General features: G+C 52.2%; 1 protein-coding gene across 1 annotated transcript in view; it reads left to right on the top strand.

Annotated features, from left to right (window-relative positions):
• The first annotated feature begins 8,525 nt into the window (after positions 1–8,525).
• Positions 8,526–20,800, top strand: part of CDH23 (cadherin related 23) — a 201,370-nt gene continuing 189,095 nt past the window's right edge. Inside the window, exons 1-2 of the mRNA XM_065067987.1 lie at positions 8,526–8,756; positions 17,754–17,825. Coding sequence (XP_064924059.1) covers positions 8,744–8,756; positions 17,754–17,825 — 85 coding nt within the window. The 5' untranslated portion in view covers positions 8,526–8,743. The remainder of the gene's footprint in view (positions 8,757–17,753; positions 17,826–20,800) is intronic.

Genomic DNA, 20,800 nt, shown 5'->3' with positions numbered 1-20,800 from the left:
GTCTGGAAGAAGATCCGGGGTATTGGCAGGGCTGGCAGCTCAGCTGGGCCCGTGGATCTGCCTTGCTTGTCCAAAACAGCGTTGTCAGATTTTCATTTCTTTAATTAACACTGTCCCCTCTGCTGTTTAAGCCACACTAGCAGGGTTATAAATGTTTCCACCATCTTTCAGCCGAGGGAGGTGAGCTGTGGGCTGCCTGGTGGGGGAAGGACCGTGTGCTCTCTGCAGGGCTTGGCCACCTCTCGCCCGTGGGCAGAAGACGAGCGATGCAGGCACCTGCAGCATTCATGAGGGCGAGCCCACGATGTGAGATTAAATCAAAGATGGGCATGAATCCCTGCTCGGTTTGCTCATCGCTGGCAGAACGACCCGGAGGACGGGGAGCCCCTGCGGTCCCCAGCGCTGCAGGGGACGCTGCTCCTGCCCCGCGCTGGCTTCTCCAGCAGCCTTTGGTGTTAAATCCAACTGGCCGAGGGGAAAACAAGCTGCGAACTGGCAAAGCAAGAGCAGCAAGTTCCTGGAGTGGGAGGACGCTGGATGAAAGGGTGGAAAGCAGAGGAGACACATCTGCTGCAGCTTCTGCTCAAAGGAGGCTGACTGAGCCCATGCCCGACCTTTTTGTGTCCTCTGTCTTGGCTTAATGGTGCCAGCTACTCCTCCCTGCTTTGGAGCTGAAGCATCTAAGTGTAGGTGTTCTGGCTTTTAAAGCAAAACGACGTGCTCCAGGAGGAAAGGCAACTTTAGCTATGGAGTGATGCTCGTCTCCCACCAGTCCTAAGTGACTGTCCCTCTTTCTTTCTGATCCCCAAAGCTTTGTCTGGCATGTCCCCACTCCGTGGAGTGCCCCACAGGGTAGAAATGCTGCCACGTCTCCATCTGTGAGACCAGCCTTTGCATTGCAGAGGCTTTGACACGGCATTATTACCCTTTGAGAGGTGGGAGCATCTTTGAAACAACCTCATTATCCTTCAGCATTGCCTTGGTGGTGACCAGAAAAAAACTCTGCTGCCTCTCCCCTGCTCCGTAGTCTGTGTTTTGGAGCAGGACTCATCCTTTCGGTGTTTTGCCAGGGTGCATTGAGGGTCAAAAGCCCAGAGAGCTGAAGTGGGATTGCCTTTGGTGGCTCGACTATGGGAGCGGGGGCTGCAAGGGTGGTGGTACCGGCAGCACAGAGCATCCCTGTGCATCTCCATTCCTGCCAGGCCCCGGCATCATGACAAAGCTGCTAACGAGCTCTGACGGTCCCCAGGGTGCAGTGTGTGTGTGACCTCGTCCTTAATTACAGCTTAATTTGTATGGCCGGTGGGTTCCCTGTTTGCACCACCCCATGGGCAGCCTGCAGAGAGTCATCACCCCACAACAGATGAGGTGATGCTCTCTGACCTCCCTCCCTCCAAAACGCTGGCACCTCCCCCTCCACAGCCACAGGAAAGACCCGATTCAAGGTATTCAAGGTATTGTAGCCCTCGGCCCTTTTTCTCCCTGTCTCATGTGCTTGTGCACGTGGGGCTGAAGCCACCCCCAGGGCTTTGGGGGGCACTTCTCCAACCAGCATCCTTCTGAAAAGGGGTGAGTGAGCCACAGGCTTGAACCGTGGTTGTCTTCTTCAGCGGGGGCTCGGGGAGGGCCACGGTCCCCAGCAGCTGAGCCGAGCTGATCCTGCCCCTCCGTGGGCGCCCCCGAGGAAACAGCTCGGGTCTGAAACCTTGCCAGCCAGCTGCAGGCTTGCCTGGCTGCTGTTCTCCTTGTGCGTGTTTTATGGAGTAATTTGTACTATATTTACACCAGGGTGATAAACAGTTTTTAAAATGGAAGCGAAGAAAACGCTGTTGAATGAATTGTTACAAAAAAGCCCTGTTTGCCGTTCCAGCAGGGGGAATAAAAAGGGATAAAAATCACCATCCTAGGGACATGCTGTTCGTCAGATCTGGGTATTTTTTCCCTTGATTTGTGTGCCTAATGTGAGAAGAAGAAGTCGCAGATGCATGCTGAATTCTGCAGGGAACATATGCATGCATTTAAATCATTTACAGCATTTACTAGTGCAATTGTAAAGCACATTATTTTCCTGCATTTGTAATTAGGCTCTAAACAGATGGCGGAGGACTGTAGCTCCTGATTAGACAGCCTTGCGCTCTGTTGGACGGCACTGTGAGAACAAACTGAGCTGGGAAAGTTTTTCCTCCTGATTTATCATGCCATGGCAGGGGGGTAAAGTATATGGGGCTGCCCGAGCACGAATTGCAGTGTGCTCGCAGGAGGCTGGACAAAGCTGAGCGAGCTGATGGGTTCGGTCCCTCTTCCGTCCCTGTGTGCTGGTGGATGGGATACACTCCCCAAAATCAGCCAGGATTCCAAATTTTGTAGCTCCGCCTGGCTCCGCGCTGCACAGCTTCAGGTACCCGACAGCGCAGGATGAGCATCTGCTTTGATAAATGCTTTTAATATCAAGCAGACGGTTTGGGTTTGAGAAGGGGCTGTGAAGCAGGAACAAGCCCCAGGCTCGTGGCTGTGTGTGAGGAGTGAGGGCACGTCTGGCGTTCGCTCTGCTAGGGCATCGCCTGTTCTTTCTGCTGCCCTGGTGAGCCCTGTGCTTGGTGATGTGTGTTGTGCTCTCCCGCACCTCTTGGGAGCGTCAACAGGAACGTGTGGTTGGCCCATTGGATCTTCAGCTCTAGGACCTGGCTCCTGTTCTAAATGCATCACCTCGGAGACCTGCCAGCCCCATTTTCACCTTCAACGGCAGCAACATCTCTTCGCAGCCCAAGTGCAGGTGCCTCCACGCTAAGCCTGTGTCCCGTTGCATGTACCTGCACTCCAGCTGGCCAGAAGTCACCTCTCACTGTCCTGTCCTCACACAGAGCAGAGTTTATTGGGTGCTATCATAGAATCCTTGTGGTTGGAAGAGACCCTCAAGACCACAGAGTCCAACCGTTAACCCAACACTGGCACTAAACCACGTTCCCAAGAGACTCATCTACAGATCTTTTAGGGATGGTGACTCAACCACTTCTTCCTACAGCTTCTTATTTTCCTGGCTTACTTCTGTAAATTACAGGTGTGTGAACCCAGCGTGAGAAGCAACTGGAAGAGCAGAACAGCACAGAAGAGGAGCACGACACAGGCCCGAGAAGCTCAGGTAGACCCATGGGGCTGGAAGCTGCGTCCTCCTGAGAATACTGGGTGACCAAGTCTGTTCTGTGTCCCCTTTGCTCCCTCCTTCCCACCTATGCAGTTGGTGAGCACCTTCCCTTTCGTGTTCTTATCCTGCTGCTCCCCTGGGTTACCATTGGGGTTACGCACAGGGGTGGCCAAGAGGGAGGTCTTCTTCTACCTGGCGCACCCCACAGTGGACAACCTGAACACGCGGCTCCCAGACTGCACTGTAGGGAAGGTGACACAGCGAAGGGGATGGTGGCATGTGACAGGAGGGGACATCCAGCCCGACCTGGGGAGATGCAGAGGGCTGTCGTGCGGGCGCTGGGCCTGTAGATGGCACCTTTTGCTCTGCTGAGGAGGAAAGAAAAGCTGAGGGGGAAAAAGCTGGTAGGGCTCACAGCTAAGAAAACGACGCTTTGGGTGGGTGGCATGAAGTGATTTACAAGTAGTTAATCCCCCGGGAATGAAGGACCCGGCTCCCAGAGCTGTCCCTCTGTCATCGTGACTGCTCTTGCTCAAGATTGCCTGTTGCAATCGTCGCCGAACAATCTGAATCCACAATGTTCCCCATCAGTAGGAAATTACACCCGGGGCTGTCTCAGAAGCCAGCAAAAAGCACCTTGAGCTGCTCGGGGAGTTGGTATAAAGGTTTGCTTGTTTGCTTGTTTGTTTGTCTGTTGGTTGGTTGGTTGGTTGGTTTTACCTGGTCCTGCAAAGCCTTTTGGAGCTCGCACCATGATCCTTCTGGCTTCGTGTCCTCAGCACACCGCAGCTCTGGCTGGCTGGTCCCTGTCGCCCTGGCCCAGCTGGGGACATTCATTCCATGGCAGCTCAGCTGGACCCAGCTCTAAACACAAACTAGCAGATGCTTGATTAAGGGTGCCACATGAATTGGGCATGGGCTGCAAATGTGTGCCCAGCTCCTGCCCTTCCCAGCCCCTTGAAACACATTTGCTTTACCCTCCACCTTACAAAGATGCCACTTGAAATGCAATACTTCTGTATTTCTAAAGGAAAAACAGGAACTAGGTGCTCTTTCAGTGCTTTTCTTCTGTGGAAGGGGAAAAACACGAGCAATCCCTTAACTTTGCTACGATACCTCTCCAGCCTCCTTCACTCATACATTCCTAAGCAAACAGCATGATCCTAATATTGGCCTTAAAATTCTGTGTGAAATGGACCTGGAAATTAATTTCACACCGAAAGAACTGGCATCCCCGTGAGCCGTGGCACAGGTGGTCGAGAGGAAAAGCCCACGACTGCTGTAGAAATGAACTGTACAACTTGGGTGACAGGGTAGCCCAGTGAGGAGCTGTGTCCCTTGTGGGGCTGTCCCAACCCACCGTGTGACACTGGGTGCTGGAAAGCTACGGGTGGTGGGGGGTACCACCATCTCCACGAGGTTCGTGGTCCAGGGAGACAAAACCATTGTGTCCTCCAAGATGTGAGAGCGGGGAGCGTGGGCTGCGTCTTCCCGAGGAGAAAACAAGTGAAGAAAGCCCTCCTGCTCTTTCCTACAGGTTCTATTTACTGAATGAGGATGCGAGTTTGGGGAAGCACATCAAAGGCTCCTTGTGGGGACTCCTGAGGAAAAGGAGGCGTGAAGAAATGAGTGATGGTACAATACTGCGTGCGCTGGCTGTCGGGCAGCTGATGTCTGTGCAGACCCTGGGGTCCGTGGCAGTGCGTGGTCTGTGGCAAGCAGAGATAATTCAGTCCCTTAGCTGAGCAGGATTTTGCACGTGCCTGCTTTTTACCTGCTTTCCATGTGGTATTTCATCTGTTTAAAGATTTAGAGATGAAAGGCATTCCCATTTCTCACAGCAGAAGGGCCAGGGAAGGCAGAGAGAGGAATAATAAACCGTGGGGACAGATGGATGGAGAAATGTTTTGTGGTCAGACAGAAGATGAGAGGGGGAGAAGCCCTGCAGTACAATTTCAAGGGTGAGCGAGTGGTGCCAGGAGGCTGCCAAGGCTCTGCCTGACTGCTCCACTTCGCAGGCAGGGCAGAGAGGGGACATTGTGGGATCTGCCTCCAAAAAACACTAAGTTTCCCAGTAATAAGTCTCTAGAGAAAGGCTGGTATAGCCAGGAGGTCATCTCAGACCTCCTGCTAATTGCCATGCTCCCTGCCTTGTGGGGTTGGGCTCCGATTAGATGGCAATTGGGAGCATCCTTCTGCTCGCCATGCATCGCTTCATTTTAGTCCTTTCTTTCCCCCTGCTTCTCAGTTATGAGCTTGTTAAAAGGCAATTGCAACAACACATCCCCTGTGGGCTGCGTCTCAAACCAGCATCACTTCCTTCAAACTGGAGCTGGGGAGCATCAGCTCCGTAAGTCGGTTTGAGGTCCAGCCTGCACGCAGCTGTTGCTGTGGCTGTTTGATTCAAACCAAGCTCGACAGAAAGATACAGCTCACGGGATGCTGGATTCCTGTGGGTTTTGTGAAGCTCGGCAGTGAAATCCCACTAGTCCTCCCCCACGATGGGAAAAGCTGCAGCCTGGGCTCCACCAGGAATTGGACCAGGAGTCCAGGCTGGACTCGCAGGCCAGGAGGAGCTTGGCTTAGTTAGATCTGACTTATGTAAAGGAGGTGACAGGTCTTCACACTGGTCAGGATTGAGCTGAAAGGCTTGCATTTTGAAAGCTGCCACGTGAAACCAAGGCATAGGAATTGGGCAGCGATTAAGCATAGGAGAGATGTGCTGCTATTTAAATAGAAATGCTGACCTGAATTTATCATGGGAGTCATTAAGTGAGACATCACTCGTGCAAAGCCAGTGGCTGCAGACAGCAAGCAGGCCTGAAACGTGCCTTCAAGTTGCTTAACTTATGGTTTTGCTTTGTTTTCCTCCCACCTTTTTGTTGTTTCTTCCCCTAATTAGTTCCCCGACTTTAGGGATGCGGCTGGGATGGGCACAGCGCAGGCATCCTGGCTGCATATGTGCTGATGATGAGAACAAAGGAGGGATGAAGAGCCCAGGAAGAGATGAACCACCTGGACCAGCATGAGATCAGCTCAGCAGGATGCTTAGAGCCCCGGATCAGTACCTGCACCCTTTGCGCTGCTTGGGACTTGCAACTTTTAGGAAAAGGACAGGTACCCAGGGCAAACCCTTAGCAACCCAGTACAGCTCAGGTGTAATGGGAGGGAACTATTTGCTGGTACCTTGATTCACTGCAGATGGCTCATTACACTCAGCTGTTTGTCAAAGACTTGTTTTTAGCCCCAAACGAGCTGCAGGTGTGCCAGGGCTGGCTCTGATGTGCAGCACTGGGCTCAGCACCCACTTGCAGCTTAACCAGGTTTGGGGGAGGCCCCTGCCCAGCACCGGGGGGGTCCCTTGTCCTCGGGGCTCCCCACAGCTGGGGAGGGCTGCTGCAGAGCCCCCTTCCCCAGGGCTGAGCTGAGGGCCCTAGGAGCAGACCTGTGCCCAGTTCAAATCCATCAGTTGTGCTAATTGCATAACGAGCAGAAGCTGCTCACGAAAGGCAAGGACTTAATTATCCCCTCCTGCTCATGCAGAGGCATTTGCCCACTGCTGCTCCAGGAGGAGGGATGTGAAGATGAGTGGATGGGAAGGCTCCAGAGATTGTTTTAGCAGCATAAACTGCACTTGTTTAGTGTTTTAATTTGTAATTAAAGTTGCTCGGGATGGGGTCTAATGTGAAGATAAGGCTCCTCCAAGCTGCAAGGGGTGGGAGGTTTATGTATGCGCATGCAGCAGGGCAGCACCGAAAGGCCTGGCCCTCCTGGGGTTTGGGGACAAGGGACACTGCTGCGGACTGTGTCACCCCCTTGGTGTGAGGGCCGGTGTTGTTGCAAGTGGCTTTCTCTGGCTCTGTTGCTTCCAAGAAGGCAAGAAATGGGGTGAAGTGGTAGGGTTTGGCTGCTTCCCCTAGAGCGGTGTGGACCAGGGGCAGGGATTTTTTCTGCCATGTCCTGCTGGGTTTCAAAATCTGGGAGAACCTGGTGTTGCAGATGACTGGTGGTAGGAGCATCAAGGCTTGGGTGGAAATGTGTATCGGTGGCACGGCAGAAATAACGCTGTGGCTGTAGAAACAGAGGCTGCGAGAGCTCAGGGGAGAGGAGCCGGGAGGAATAATTGCCGTGCGGCTCTCCTGGTACAGTCGGATCGCCTTCCCCTCATCTATCATTTATTTAGCCGCTCCCCGGGCCTGCCAGCCGCTCGTGTGCAAAGGTCAGGAAAAGAATAATAACCCCCCTCCCCCCAAAATAGACTAATTAAACCCAAAGAGGCTGAGTTAAACTTCAGGTGGCTGGTGCCCGCCTCGGGCTGAAGTTGTATTTGGAGAAGCGAGTGCTGTTTTGGGGCGACCCCGGCGTTCCGAGGGGGGCGGCTGCCACACCGGGAGTCCCTGGGGGGCGCGATCGGGCGGAGCCGGGGCTGAAATACCCATTACCTGGGCAAGGGGCGCTGCGCCGCCCGCGTCCGCCGCCGCCCGGGCTCCTTCCCCACCCCTTCCTCCTCTTCCTCCTCCTCCTCCCCCCGGCGCGGCTCGCTCGGCTGCGGGGCGGCGGGGGCCGGCAGCCGCGGGCGGGGACATGGGGGGTCGCCGTTGACACCGGCACCAGGACCGGCTGCCACAGGTAATGCCCCGCGAGTTTTCTTTATTCCGCGTGTATTTATTTAAGGTGGGGATGCGCGGCGCCGCCGGCATCCGCTCCCCGGGGCGGCTTTGCGCGCCGTCCTCATCCCCAAACCTCCTTTATTCCCTTCCGCCGAGGGGGCAACTTGTTTGGGGTGAGAGCTGCTACCATGATTATTATTTTGGGGAGAGGTCGTCAGCGCAGTGGTTTCAATGGCAGGAGACCGTAGCCCGACCTTTGAGCAAAACAATAATGTGTATTGGCGCCTGCTATCCTGACCCTAATCCAGCAAGCGCCGCTCCCCCGCGCCCCCAGACCCATCCTGGCTTGCAGCGTTGAGTTTGGCTTGGAAGGAGGAGACGGTGAGAAGCTGCAAAGTTTCAGGGCAGAGCCGGGGCTGAACTTGTGCAGCGGCGTGGGGGGGCCCGGGGGCACCCAGCCCAGCGGCCGCACTGAAAGAGGGGTTTTCAATCCCTTCAAAAAACATATTAAATGGAAAAAATGGCTTTTCGAAAGGACAAATTTGCCCCAGGTGGCTTCTTAAAATTTTTTTGAGAAAACACTTAATTTTCCCCCCACCCACACTCACTTCTTGGCTTGCTCCTCTTTTCCTTAATCCCTGACAAAACCTGCAATGCTCTTTTAGTTCAATAAATGTCCTCCTGACCACCTCAAATACCGACCCCCGCACATACCCAGCTCGGCGTTCGCCAGACATCCTCAGCTTTGAACTGCCTGGAGTCGTCGCTGGAGCCTTTATTTAAAGAAAATGCTCCAACTTCAAGAGTCTGGTCCCTATTAACACCAGTCAGCTAAATGACATTACCCACCCTTTTAACTCGCAGAGTTTGGGGCTCGCCAGGGCTGCTCCAGCTGTAAGCTTTTTGTGGCAGAGAGCGCTTTTCCCCCGATGTCGTTCTTCGTTTTGATTTACCCGGCACTGACCCCTTTGTTCTGATCCACGATTTTTGGATGCTCTGTGAAGGTAAATAATAGCCCGTGCCTGCTTGCGATTAGAAATGCGTGGTTGGTGTGTGTGTGGCTTCATTGTTGGTGTTTAAGTGCACAAATATAAAATCGCGGGTGTTGGTAGTAAAAAGGAAACTAGGCAACAGTTTTTAAAAATATATATATGTATAAAAGAGAGAAGGAAAAGCAGTGCCGGGGTAGCTTATTTGGCCGAATAAGAGGATGTGGAGGACGGGGTGATGCGCTGCCTGGGTGCAGGTGGGTAGTGGAGCTGGCTGGGGTGCAGCCTGGGACTCTCCCATGGGTAGCCTGTGTAGGGAAGGCAAACCCCAAACCGGTGCCGTGCCAGCAATGCCCGAGGCTGCTGCCAGCACCCCCTTGCTAACCACTATTGTCTCCCCAAGCTGCCTCTTTTATCCACTTGTGTTTTCTTGTGTGTGTGTGTGTGGTTAAGCTGGAATGGGAAGTTTTGTAGTGCATGCTTTACTGTTGTTGGGATGGTTTTCCTTGTGCTGGGGAAAAACCCTGTGTGGGGCAGATCTCTGGGTACCGCTGATGCAGGGGGTTCAGGAGGGCTGGCAGAGCGGCTGCTTCCCAAGTGACCACGGTGTCCGGGATGCAGGTGACAAGCCTGGTTCCTTCCCGGCACGTCCTGCAGCTGCCTGGGACACCTCGTGCGTGTGGTCCTGGTGCCCGATAGAACAACAGGACGGAGCTGCCGCATGAATTGTTTGGATTTCAGTTTATTTTCTGTTTTGTGGAGCGCAGTGTTCTGATGGGGAACTCACAGTTGTTGGAATCCAAGTGGGTGTTATGAGGGGGGAGTTTTACTGCTGTCTTTCCTTCTCCCCTGACCTGGGGAAGGAGGAGAGGAAATCCCTTAGCAATTCCATTTTCCCTCCGCACCACCTTCCACCCCTCCCCAGTGAGGTTATCTTGCTTTGGGAGGCAAACTGTACGTTCTGTAGCGCTAAGTCAAGATCGTGTCATGAAAACACAATGTTTTCTTTTAAGACCAAGTTGTAAAACACTCCCTTTATGGGAAACCGTAGAAGCTTATGTTCTCCTTTTTACATTTTGTTTTTTACTATTCTGTTTTTTTAAATTGTTTTCTGGTGGGATAAGGGGGAGAAGCAATGTTTGCAAGAGGCGGGAGCTACGCGGCTTGTAGCGCCCGGCCCGTGTGCAGAGCGGCTGCGTGTCCCTCCGGGGGCATCGCCTGCATGTAGCACCAGGAAAACTGTTCTCCAGAATAACGTAGATGTTATGGCAGCGTCTCTGCTAACCTGACAGGGGTACGTGGAGAAAAAGGGCACCGCCATCCCTTCTGCATGCCCCAGGGGCGGCCAGGATGGTACATGTCTTGAAAAGGATTTAATTCATGAAGGTTCTTAAAAGTTAGGTGCTGATGGTCTGCAGTGCGGGTTATTTTTTAATTTAAGAAGCTTTAGGATATGGAGCAGCTTGATGAGGGGCTGGTCTGTGGCCTCTTGTCAGTGTAAAGCATGCCAGGTGCTTGCAGCTGGGCTGATTTAGCTGGGGGTTTGCTTTCTGGATATCAATAGTTCAAAGCGCATCCCGAAACTTGTGTGTTTTTTTCCCACTGTGGTGTCCTGAGGGTTAAATTAGGGTTTTTATGGCCAAAGACCTGCAAACATGAAATTCACGCTTTCATGCTCGGCTTGCTGTCAGGAGCAATTTCCAGTGTGCAGCTTCTGGAGCTGAAATGGGCAATCCTGGTGACTGAGGCTCATTGAAGCCTTGGAGATGCCCTGGACCCTACCTGGGCTTTGGTGATCACCAGAACACCATAGCAGGGCCTGGAATAGTGTTTGTACACAGGCTGTACTGAGTTTGAAGCTTTGATCGATGTGGTCAGGAAAGGCTCTGGTGGTGCAGCCTGGTGGCTTTTGGTCTGTGAAGGCTGCAAAGCTGGGGCTCTGTTGGGTGCTTGCTGACCATGGTGTGCCCCATAAATGCTCAGAGGGGCCATCCCAGGCACAAAACTGCCTCTTTTTCTGCCAGCCAGCCTCACAGAAGTACGTGCTTGAACCCATGTGCTAAGGGTCCTGGTGAATGTGTCTTGTGATGGAAGCTGTGATCGGGGTGTGGGATGGCTGTAATGTCCCTTCCAGAGCCAATGCTGCAGCAAGGCTTTTTCCATACTTAACCTGAATGCTTTGCCCTGATCTGTGCATTTGATAGAATGGCTGCTCTCTGCGGGGAGAACGAGGGTCCTGCTTGGGGACAAAGTCACTGGGAGCAAAACCCTGATGGCATGAGGGGGATATGCTGGTGCCTGGGCTGCTGCAGCTTTGCAAAACGCATGTAGGAGAGGAATGGAGAGCTTAGGGGGTCCTCAGCCACAGCTGCTGACCTGGAGGCGTCTGCATGAATAAGCCCGTCACGGGGGATGAGCTACCGTCCCCAATCCACATAACCTCACCTCTGCTGGATGCCTTTGTCTTGCGGTGTGAAGCCCTGCTCTTAGGAGCTGCTCTTCAGGATGGAGGGATTTTATTTTTCCCCTCCTAAGCAGCCCTATCTTCCATTCCCTGTGCTGTCTCTACCACTTTGGTGTTTTTTCCCCCCCTCTCCTAAATTTTCCGCCAGCGCGTGATTAGCCCCAGCGTGCCCACGGTGTTGCTCCATCAGGCTCAGCTCACTTCTATTAGCTGCAACAGCCAGCAGGCCCTGAAAAGGTCTGTTGGAGCAAAGTGCCTCTGGCTGGAAGTTAAGTGAGCTTTGTGCAAAAGCAGCAAGGACACTTCTCCCTTGATTTGGATGAGGCGAGAAATGGCCTGAGAGCTTTTGCAGCTCAGGTTGCTCAGTGTGAGGGTGGGTTGGTGGTTTTTTTTTCCCTTTCCCTCCTCTCAAGCACCCGTATTTCTCTCTCTTTGAGATCTACCTTTACAGCCTGCAGTCTAATTTACCACAGGACTGAACAAATAGCTTTGTTGCAGCTTTTTAGTGATGCAAGCGTCCAGCGTGGAGTTTGGGAGCATCTGGAGATGGGGGGAGATCCCGGGTGCGCATGTACCCTGATGGAGCTCAGAGCGGTGTCTGCTGCAATGACCGTTTCCCAAGGAGGATGAAGTTAAATAACCAACCCATCTTCTTTGGCAGAAATGTAGTTTGTCTACTGATTGTCAAGAGCTCGTGGTTCTGTGCTGATGGCTTGCTCTTGAAGGGGATGCTGAATTCCTTATTGCGCTGCCCACACTGTTACGGGTGTACTTCTTAGAGAGAAGACTGAGCCAGAGGGCTCGAGCAATAGTCATCTGCTAGATTTGCTTGTTATTCTGTAAATGGAGCGCGTACTATTTGAATTAACACTTTTCTTTAATTCCACTTCACAGATGTTCTCTCTCCTTTAAAAACCCCAAAGCAAACAGCATTTGTGTGACTTTTTGGCAACACAGGCACGGCTGCCCTAGGACATGCCAGCCCAGGCTGTGTGGCAGCGGTACAAACCAGCTAAAAAATGCCGCGCTGGAGCCCGACGATGCTGGATGCGTCTCCTGCACGGGTTTGATGCTGGTGCTTGGAAGTCCGGCCAGGGCTCGGTCAGCAGGCAAACCTGCTTTCTTCCAGCCAGGGCATGAGAAGAAAGTGGCTGGCCTCCTATTCACCAGCAGCCTTTGGCTCAGGCATTCAGCATCTTTGTGTTTGCCACTTGGTCTGTTGCTGTATCTTATTTAAGATTCTACAGAGATTTTCCTGTCTGGTGGGACCAAACTGTGCATGCCCCTTTGCTGAGCTCTACCTCTTCCTAAAGCAATAATTCCCACCCTTCTTTTCCCTCCGCTTGTTTCTTTTCTCCCCCACTTCTTTCTTTAAGTGAAATTGTGCTGCTGGCTGCTTTCCCACCTTTTCGTGCCACCTTAGCATCAGTTGCTCTGCAGCCCTGCTGCTCCTTTGCTGCCTGGCCTCCGTGTACCGGGCTCCGTGTTGACTTGATTTCCGTCCGCATCCCAGTCTGCCTCCTCGTTTAAGCACTGATGTGAGGGTTTGTGGTGGCAAATGCTTGCCAGACACCACCGGCATCGCAGCAACCAGGGCTGGGGACTCAGTGCTGCCCCGCTCAAAAATTGAAAAGTAAAATAAAATTCATCTACCCAAGGAAGAGTCTCCGTTTGCCCTGGAAGGAGCGGTGGCCTTGCCTACTCTCTGCTTCCCAATGCTCCCACGGCGCTATCTCAACATTGTAAGAACAAAGAGGTGCTTTTAGTGCTGAATGGCTTTTTGTGGGATGTGGCAGCTGGGTGCGCCTCTGTGGAGGGTTGGCTTGTCGCTCGTGCAGAGCTCGCGTGTTATTTGGATTGTTTTATGGCCCTTGCAATGACTTGGAAAATCAATTTCACTTGCAACGCAGACAAAGTTCTCTGACACGACCTGAGATGCTCACACATGGCATTTTGGTCTGGTCTTGGGCTGTTAATGTCGCCTCGGAGCTGATACTTGTTTCCTATGGGAAAACAAACTTCTCACAGCCCCAAACAAAATGTTTCCACTCCTGGCCTTGTTTAGAAATGGGAGTAAACTGCTGGGAATGCGGGAAACTTCGGCATTGCTTGTTGTTAGTAAGTAACAGCTCTGGCTCTCTTCCTTGCAAGAAGGAAGGTTTAAATATCACTAATTGGTGCTACTTGGGTTGCACAGAGCGGTTTGGACTCACTGTTGGCTTTGTGAGCATCCCCTGGGCTCCGTGGGGAGGAAACACCCATGTCCCCAACCTCAGCCTTGCTTTTGGGGTGACAGGAAGGGAAGGAGCGTCTTTCACACTCTTCTTCCTGCAAACACCGTCTTGGGGCTTAGAAGGGTTTGGCAGCCTTGCTCTCAGTGTAGCGCATCCATCCTCCCCCCATGTTCATACAAATACACCAGCCTGTGCTTATTCAACAAGGGAATTTTTTCCTTCGCTGTGGGGAATAGAAGGAAAAAAAAAAAAAGGGCAAATTTTTTCACTGGGAACAAATCTCATTTTCGAGAGTCCTGACAAAATGAGCCATAAAATTACAATATTTCGAAGTGCTTCGTAATTCTAGTGTGGACGGCTCTTCATCATGGAATCTGAAAGCTCAGAAAATATAAAACTCATTAGATTAAAATAAACCACCTACTGCGCGGAAGAAAAGCTTATTTATCAATATCAATTTACTTCTGATTACTCTGTTCTGCAATTTGTTATTTTTAGGAATTATGATTTGTGTATGGCTCATGCCAATGTGTTGGGGGGAGGAAAAAAATAGCTTTTACTTTTTTCTTTTGAATTCTACTTATTATTGCCTCTTGGCCAGGTCTTTATAATGAGAAGAAAAGGTGAATTTCTGGTGGTGCTTCCATTTGAGGAGCAAAGAGATGGAGAAAGCCGCTGTGCCTCTGCAATGGGCTGTGTGCTGGCACAAAGGGTTGGTGCCAAGCAACGGGCTCTGCTGGAGCGGTTGGTGGGGGTGGTTTCTCCAAGGCGTGTTTGCTGGTGACACTTGAAGTGTCACCTGGCTGTGCCACCAGCATGATGGAGGAGGCTGGGAGAGCTGGGGTGGTGTGCTGGGGGATGAAGGGTCTTCCAGCAGCTGGATGGATGCCATGGTGGGATCGTGGTAGCATCTTGGGGGCTTCCACTCTGCCCATAGAGGTGCAAACGCTGCGGGTGGGCAGCGCTGGCTGCCCAGTTTGGGGACATCGTTTGTGCCACATCACCAGAGCAGGGGCTTTTTGGGAAGGCGCTTCCAGTTTCCTCGCATGGAAGCCGTTGGGGAGATGGTCTGATTTACGCTTTCATTTCTTCTTTATGCTCCTGGAACAGCACAGAGCAAGCAGAGAGGCTGGCGCTATAAATTTGGAGGCACAAGTGTTGCTGTGCCAGTTGGGAAGGAGAAGACTGGGTTGGAGGGAGAGGGGTGAGGGTTTGGGGAGTGATTAAAGATGCCAGCAGCGGTTCAGACGCGAGAGCGTCTCCGCCAGCACAGCACAGAACCGCTGTCCCTGCTCCGATGGAGGTAATTAAGCGTGTTTGCGCGCGAGTGAGCTGTTCTCGTATGCAAGTGCCCCAGCAGTGCATTTAAAAATAACCAATACAGGTGCACAGCCTGGAAGCTGATGCTTCAGCACCCCGAGAGCAACATGTGGCCTGGGCTCAGCAGGAACATCCCTGCTTCAATGTTTCATGGAGGTGAGATGCTGGAAGGCTTGTGGAGCCTTGTTGCCAACTTTGCTGGATTAATGTGTGCCAAGGACCAGAGTGTGTGCTGCTGGGATCTCTGCCATGTTTAGGGACGTGGGGATGATGTCAAAGCAGCAAGAAAGCCCCTTCCCAGACTTGGAGAAGAAGGCATTTGGGGCAGGTGAGCTGGAAAACCTCTGCTTGACCCGAGCTGCTTCCTAAACTTAGAAGCCCCAGGCTTCTTTGCAGAGTGGTGTTTGGGTGGTGGAAGCTCCTCTGCTTCTCATTCATCACCATTTAATGCAGCTCTGTCTGCTGCTCCCCGGGCCTTGGGGAGTGCTTGCCGGCGGACTGGGAATCTCTGCTTTAACATTAGTGCTTTTGCAGCCAGGAGACAACAGTTAAGTTCCGAGAGATGACTTGCCCAGAGACATTATTATGCTGGAAACTGCACCGAGTGCTTCCTACAAAGAGGCTCTTTCAGGCAGAAGGTGCAATTTAATATGCTCTTAGTCACAATTTTTAAGTTCTCTCCAGAGATTTCTCAATCCCGTTCCTAAATTTGCAATATTCAAGTGAACCATCTCAGAGAACCAGTGAAGAGCTGAAATATTAATGAAGACAGACAAAATCAAAATGACATTTCAGGCAATTACTTACATAATGAAATGACTGACTTGGAATGTACAATATTTAGATTTATCATGACACTCGAAAGGGGATGCTGGCGACTGCCTTTCTGTCTACATCATGTAAATTGTTTTTTCCACTGCCCTGTTGCTTTTTAACCATGGTCTGTGAAGCTGGAAAATGACGTTTCCGCTCACTTGGGCTGATAGCGGTGCTATTTTAGCAGGAAGTTAGCGTTTTCCTCGATGGCATTTGGCACAGAAAAGGCGGAGGAAGAGCTGGGGCCGGGCTGCCTCCCTCGTCTCCATCCCATCCTTTCTGGCAGCAGCACGATGCGCTTTGGCTCCGCATCCCAGGCTCGATGCCACCGGGGGGACGAGGGGCCCAAAACAGCAGCATTGTCTATGTCCAAGATTGCTTTCCTCCCCGAAATCTATCAAAAACAGGCGGAAATTGAGAAACGTCGAGTTTTGCTTTCTTGGAAGAGTCAATTCTGCTTCTTTTTTTGGTCAAATCTGAAGATTTAAGGGACCTGGTAGGATGCCTGGCTCCTGGGGAAGGGATCAGTTTTGGTTAGAAACCCCGTTTTTGGATGCTCTACTGGCACGGAATGCTCGGAAGTCAAACTTTTCAGGGCATGGAGCCTTGAACTCGTCTTCCTTGTGCATGTTTTCTGGGGAGACTGGCGTGATACGCGTAAAAGTTAAGCAGTGCTGATCCCCAACGTCTTCTCAGGCTTGTGCTGTGCTTCCTAAAGTAGCACAAACAAGACCACAGCGCCGTTGTTCTTGCCCAGGCACAGACCTTTTCCTCCTAGAGACTCTCTTCTGCCAAAGAAACTGAAGCAATTAGAATTTAGGAGCCTTTCCATGGTGACAGAGTTGTTATGAACTGTCTTCTCTGACATATCCATCAGTACAAATAAAATACATGTAGACATTGCTTTGAGGCTCCTGGGTGACCCAAAGCTTGCTGTGTATATGACAAGTAAAAAGTCCCTGCTTAGACTAGTAAGTGTAAGCTGTGATTTACCCCTCGTTTCAGCCCTCATGGCTCAGGTCGGTGCTTGGTCTCCAGTGGGAGCTGCTTATGCATTTACCTACGGGTTCACCTTGGTGTTCACTGCCCAAAGGGCTGGATGTCATGTATGCTCTCTGCCTCTCGTGTCCCTGGCTCTGTCAATGTGCTGAGCTGGTAGGAGAACATTCCCTCTTGCAGCACCTGGCAGGAATACAGAGAGCTTTGGAAATGGCTCACCTGGATGTCCTGTCTGCTTCCAAGGGGATTTTTGCCTTGCGTGAGCTTGCCTGGTGGATTTTGTTGTGCCTATGTGCTGCGTGTAACATATATGAGTTATACTCGCCTCCAGGGTGAAGCGTTTGCAATGTCACATGTATGAATTTCCTTGCAAAGCAGGACTTTGAGGTTTAGTGGGTTTGGAAGGAGCTTGGTATTTAATGGTCTGGAAACTGTGCGAGGATGCGGCTGTGCTGAGCAGCTGCCTGTTACTGTTTTATTCTGTTGTGAGGAGTCACGTGCTGTACCGAATGCGAATCTGGGGAAATCCGAGAGGCAGAGAGGGGTGTAGGCATGTTTGCAAGCCTGTCTGCTCCCAGTGCTCTCCCTGTGCCTGTTTTATAGCCCCCTGCCTGGCTGCAGGGGTGTGAAGGGCTCTGCTTTGTCCTCTGAAATCCTGGTGCCTCTTGAATGATTCTGGGTCAAGCTTCTCATGCAGCTCTGCCAAAGTATCTTAAATCCTGGCGCTGATGTCTTGGTGCTATGTTGTTCTTGGTTGCCCTCAACATCCCACTCAGTGCTTGAGCATCTCATCTCGGCTGGGGCTGCTGCTGCTCTGGATCTGACCACAGAAGTCACCAGGGCTCATCCCCTCGCATGAGATGAGCAAATACGCTTTGGAAAGTGAAACTAAATGTATTGCCTATGCCAGGTTAATCCTGGTTTCAATTTGCCGCTCACCAACGGGATGGCTGGGGCTGCGCAATGCAAGAATGTGGTGGAGGCACTCTTGGGTGAAGTGCCATGTATAAGAGGCAAGTGTTAACAAAATGTTGATCTTCTGGGTGTCCTGCAGCTGTGCCCGCAGTGTTGGGGTACAAGGGTGAAAGCTCGGTTAGGGCTGCATCCCTGAGCCTGCTTTGTCTGGGGAGACAATGTCGATGAAGCGCTGGCCTTAACGCTGCCTTTCTTCTTTGATAGGAGCCATGAAGCGTCACGCTGCTGCCAGCACCTTCCTGCTTCCCCTCTTGCTTCTGGAGCTGGTCTCTCCAGGTGAGTCACCTTGCTGTCTGCCCAGTGCCGGACTCTCCTCTCTCCCTTCCTTGGGTCTCATGTTTGTGAGGTACAAGGGTAATATTTGCGGTATTCGGGGTCTCTTGGTGAATATCTAAGGGCAGAGAAGCATCGCTGTGGTGGTGGGGAGGTGTGGCTGGTATGGGTAAGCAGACCCATCTCTATCACACGTTGTGCTCCCATGCGGCCACCTTTCTTGCAGGTAGTAAAAGGGCACACATGGCATCACCTGGCCTGTGTTGGAAGAGAGTGGGTGGGCCTGGTTGGAGGTGAGGAGGAGGAGGAGGAGGTGCAGTAGTAGATTCTCCTGGTGGTTCTTGGTGGGCACACCTTGGCAACTGCCAAGTGTGGGTCCACAAAGTCAAACCTGGTGGTGGACCTGACGATGGATATGACGTTAGGTCATTTTATGCAAATAAAACCTTAAAGGAAACTAAAGGGAGCGGTTAAAGCACAGAGATGTAAACCAGAAGCTTGTTAGCTGTTCAACAGCCGAGTTATTACCAGCAGTGCTCTCCCTGTGCTTTCAGCAGCAAAATTATTACCTGAACTGTGCTTTAATATATGCAGTGTGGGAAATAACTCCTCCCTGAGCTGCTAAACCTCTTTCCTAATGGCAGCTGGAGGGCAGGGTGTGGGCAGGCAGCACCCCCGTGGCCAGCTTTCCTCTCACCCGCATCTCTGCCCCACCAGCACGATGCTTGTGGCTTCCCAGGGATGCAGGGTCCAGCCCAGCTGCTGGGTGGGAGCACGTTGGACAACAGCCTTGTGGTGTAGCAAATGTGCCCGTTGGGCTGGGCTTTGGTATATCACAGGGTGCATAAGAACTGTGTCCGTGCAGCAAAGCCCCATGAAAATTGGGATTGTTGCATGAATGGGCTAAAGCTCCCCCTGGGTGTTGGTGAGGGGGGAAGGAGACCGGTGGGTGTGTGCTTGTGTGGAGCTTGCTGATTAAACCATGGTGAGCCTGTGTCCATTCGATAGCACTGTGTCCTTTGGAATAAAGGCTTTATTTCCCCCCACTCCCCACTAAAGCCTCGAGTGGCTTGTCCAGATGGTCAGCCTGGCTGAGCAGTCGGTGGATGACGTTAGCGGTGACTGACGAGCAGTCGATCTCCGGCTGGTGCTGTATGGGATCAGGTATAACCTCGCTAGTTAGCTGCCTTGTGGCTCCTCTGGGCTGCAACCCAGCAAGTCCTTTGCCCCAGTCTGAGCCTCCTAAAGCTTTCTTCCTTGGAGGGATCGCTTGTCACATCCCAGCAGAGATGGGATGGTGGGTTTTTTGCTCCTTCATCTCTCCTGGCACCTTAGTCCTCTCCAGGTTGGGAGGGACCGAGGGATGCTAATTAGAACAACAGGTCTGTGATTACTGTCAGCAGTGTTCAAGGATGTGAATACTGACTCCAAGGGGCAAAGTAGCAGCAGTTTTTATAGGAATAACGTGGAGCAGGCATGGAAGACACACACAGAGGGAAGAAAACCTCCCGGTGCATCAAAACGTTGATCGTGGTCCCTTGGAGCCTGTTGGTAGCACATGAAGGAGGAAGAAAGAGCTACAAGGGATGGTTTTCTGCCGTGCACCTTGCTGGGGGGCTCTGTGCAAGAGCCGTGCTGAGGGATACAGTGATGCTATATCACAAGGTATGACCAGGTGTGTGTGGCAGTGTGGCAGAAGGAAAATCCATCAGACGAAGCCACAGGTGGGGTTAAGTGGGAAAGGAAAACTTGTGGACATCCTAGACTAGGCAGCAGGATTTACCTGCGGGAGGCTTGTGCTTTGCGGTCTAGCTGGGTCTAGAACATTGCTCTTCATCCTGGGATTTGCAGCCCAAAGCGGAGTCCTGCATCCAGACCCTCCTTCAGCTTTCCCAAACACACAGGTGCCTTTAACGCATGGATTCTGTGTGCTCTCAGACTGGTGGCTTTGCATACCTCCCAGCAGCTGGATTTGGAAGATGCAACTTATTTTAGTTTGCTTGTGATATTAAGAAATTTATTTCAAAATAGAGGGGTTTTTAGAAGTGAGTCTCTTCTGTTAAGGGCTGCTTGGTGTGTTTTAGCCTGATCTCCCTCTTCAAAACCTGCTGACCCCTGCGCAGCAGCCAGGTATGACTGTGCTTTGAAGCCTCCGGAGATGCCATTATCTCTAAATAACCTGTTTTGTCAGGGTTCTTCTCATTTTCTTTCCAGGTCCTTAACTCCAAAGGCTGAGATTTGCATGTGCATTTGCCAGAGCGCTGCCTCCAGTGCTTGCCCGCTTCTCGAGGTGTTTAATAAACCCGGTGCCTTGGAAAGAAGGCAGTGCTGAAAATCCCTGTCTTGTTATGGAGGGAGCCCCAGAGGAGCCCAGGCTACTCCTCCATCCCATCCCATTCCCTCCTCGAGTGGGTTTCTCATGGGTGCTGAGCAGGTTTGTGCTTGAGCGCAACTGGGAACTGTGCCCCACAGGTTTTGGGGACATCTCCCACCATTGGGAGCTTGGGCAGGTGAAGAGGACGCTGAGATGTAATGTGATGGTTCTTTCTGCTGAAGCGCAGGGCATGAAGGTGGTGGCAAAGTACAGGCATGCTTAGGAGGGAAACCTGGACACCCTGTCTCATCCGGGGTTTGCTGTCCCTTTGCCCAAAGCGATGCCTTTGCTATCGCAGCAGGGGTGGGGTATTGCTGGAGACAACGCTGTGTTGAAAGGAGCCTGGCTGGACCTGCATTGCCATGGGGGCTGGTGCGTTGCAAGAGGGTGTTGTGCTCGTGCTTTGCTGTCAGATTTTCCCTGTGCTATGCTGGGTTTTGGCTTGGCCGGCACCAAAGGCGGTGATGAGGAGTCACAGCGTGGAAGCGCTGCCCCATGGCTGTCAGCACATGTCCTTGCCAGGGGACCCCAGGCCTCCCTGCTCCCCTCCTAGGACTGCCCATCAACAGCTGTGAACTGGCCAGACCAGTTCAAACCCCTGCTT

Source organism: Columba livia, chromosome 6, assembly GCF_036013475.1.
Source record: "Columba livia isolate bColLiv1 breed racing homer chromosome 6, bColLiv1.pat.W.v2, whole genome shotgun sequence".
Taxonomy (NCBI): Eukaryota; Metazoa; Chordata; class Aves; order Columbiformes; family Columbidae; genus Columba; species Columba livia.
The sequence above is the reverse complement of the archived record's forward strand: the minus strand, read 5'-3'. Positions and strand labels throughout refer to the sequence as shown.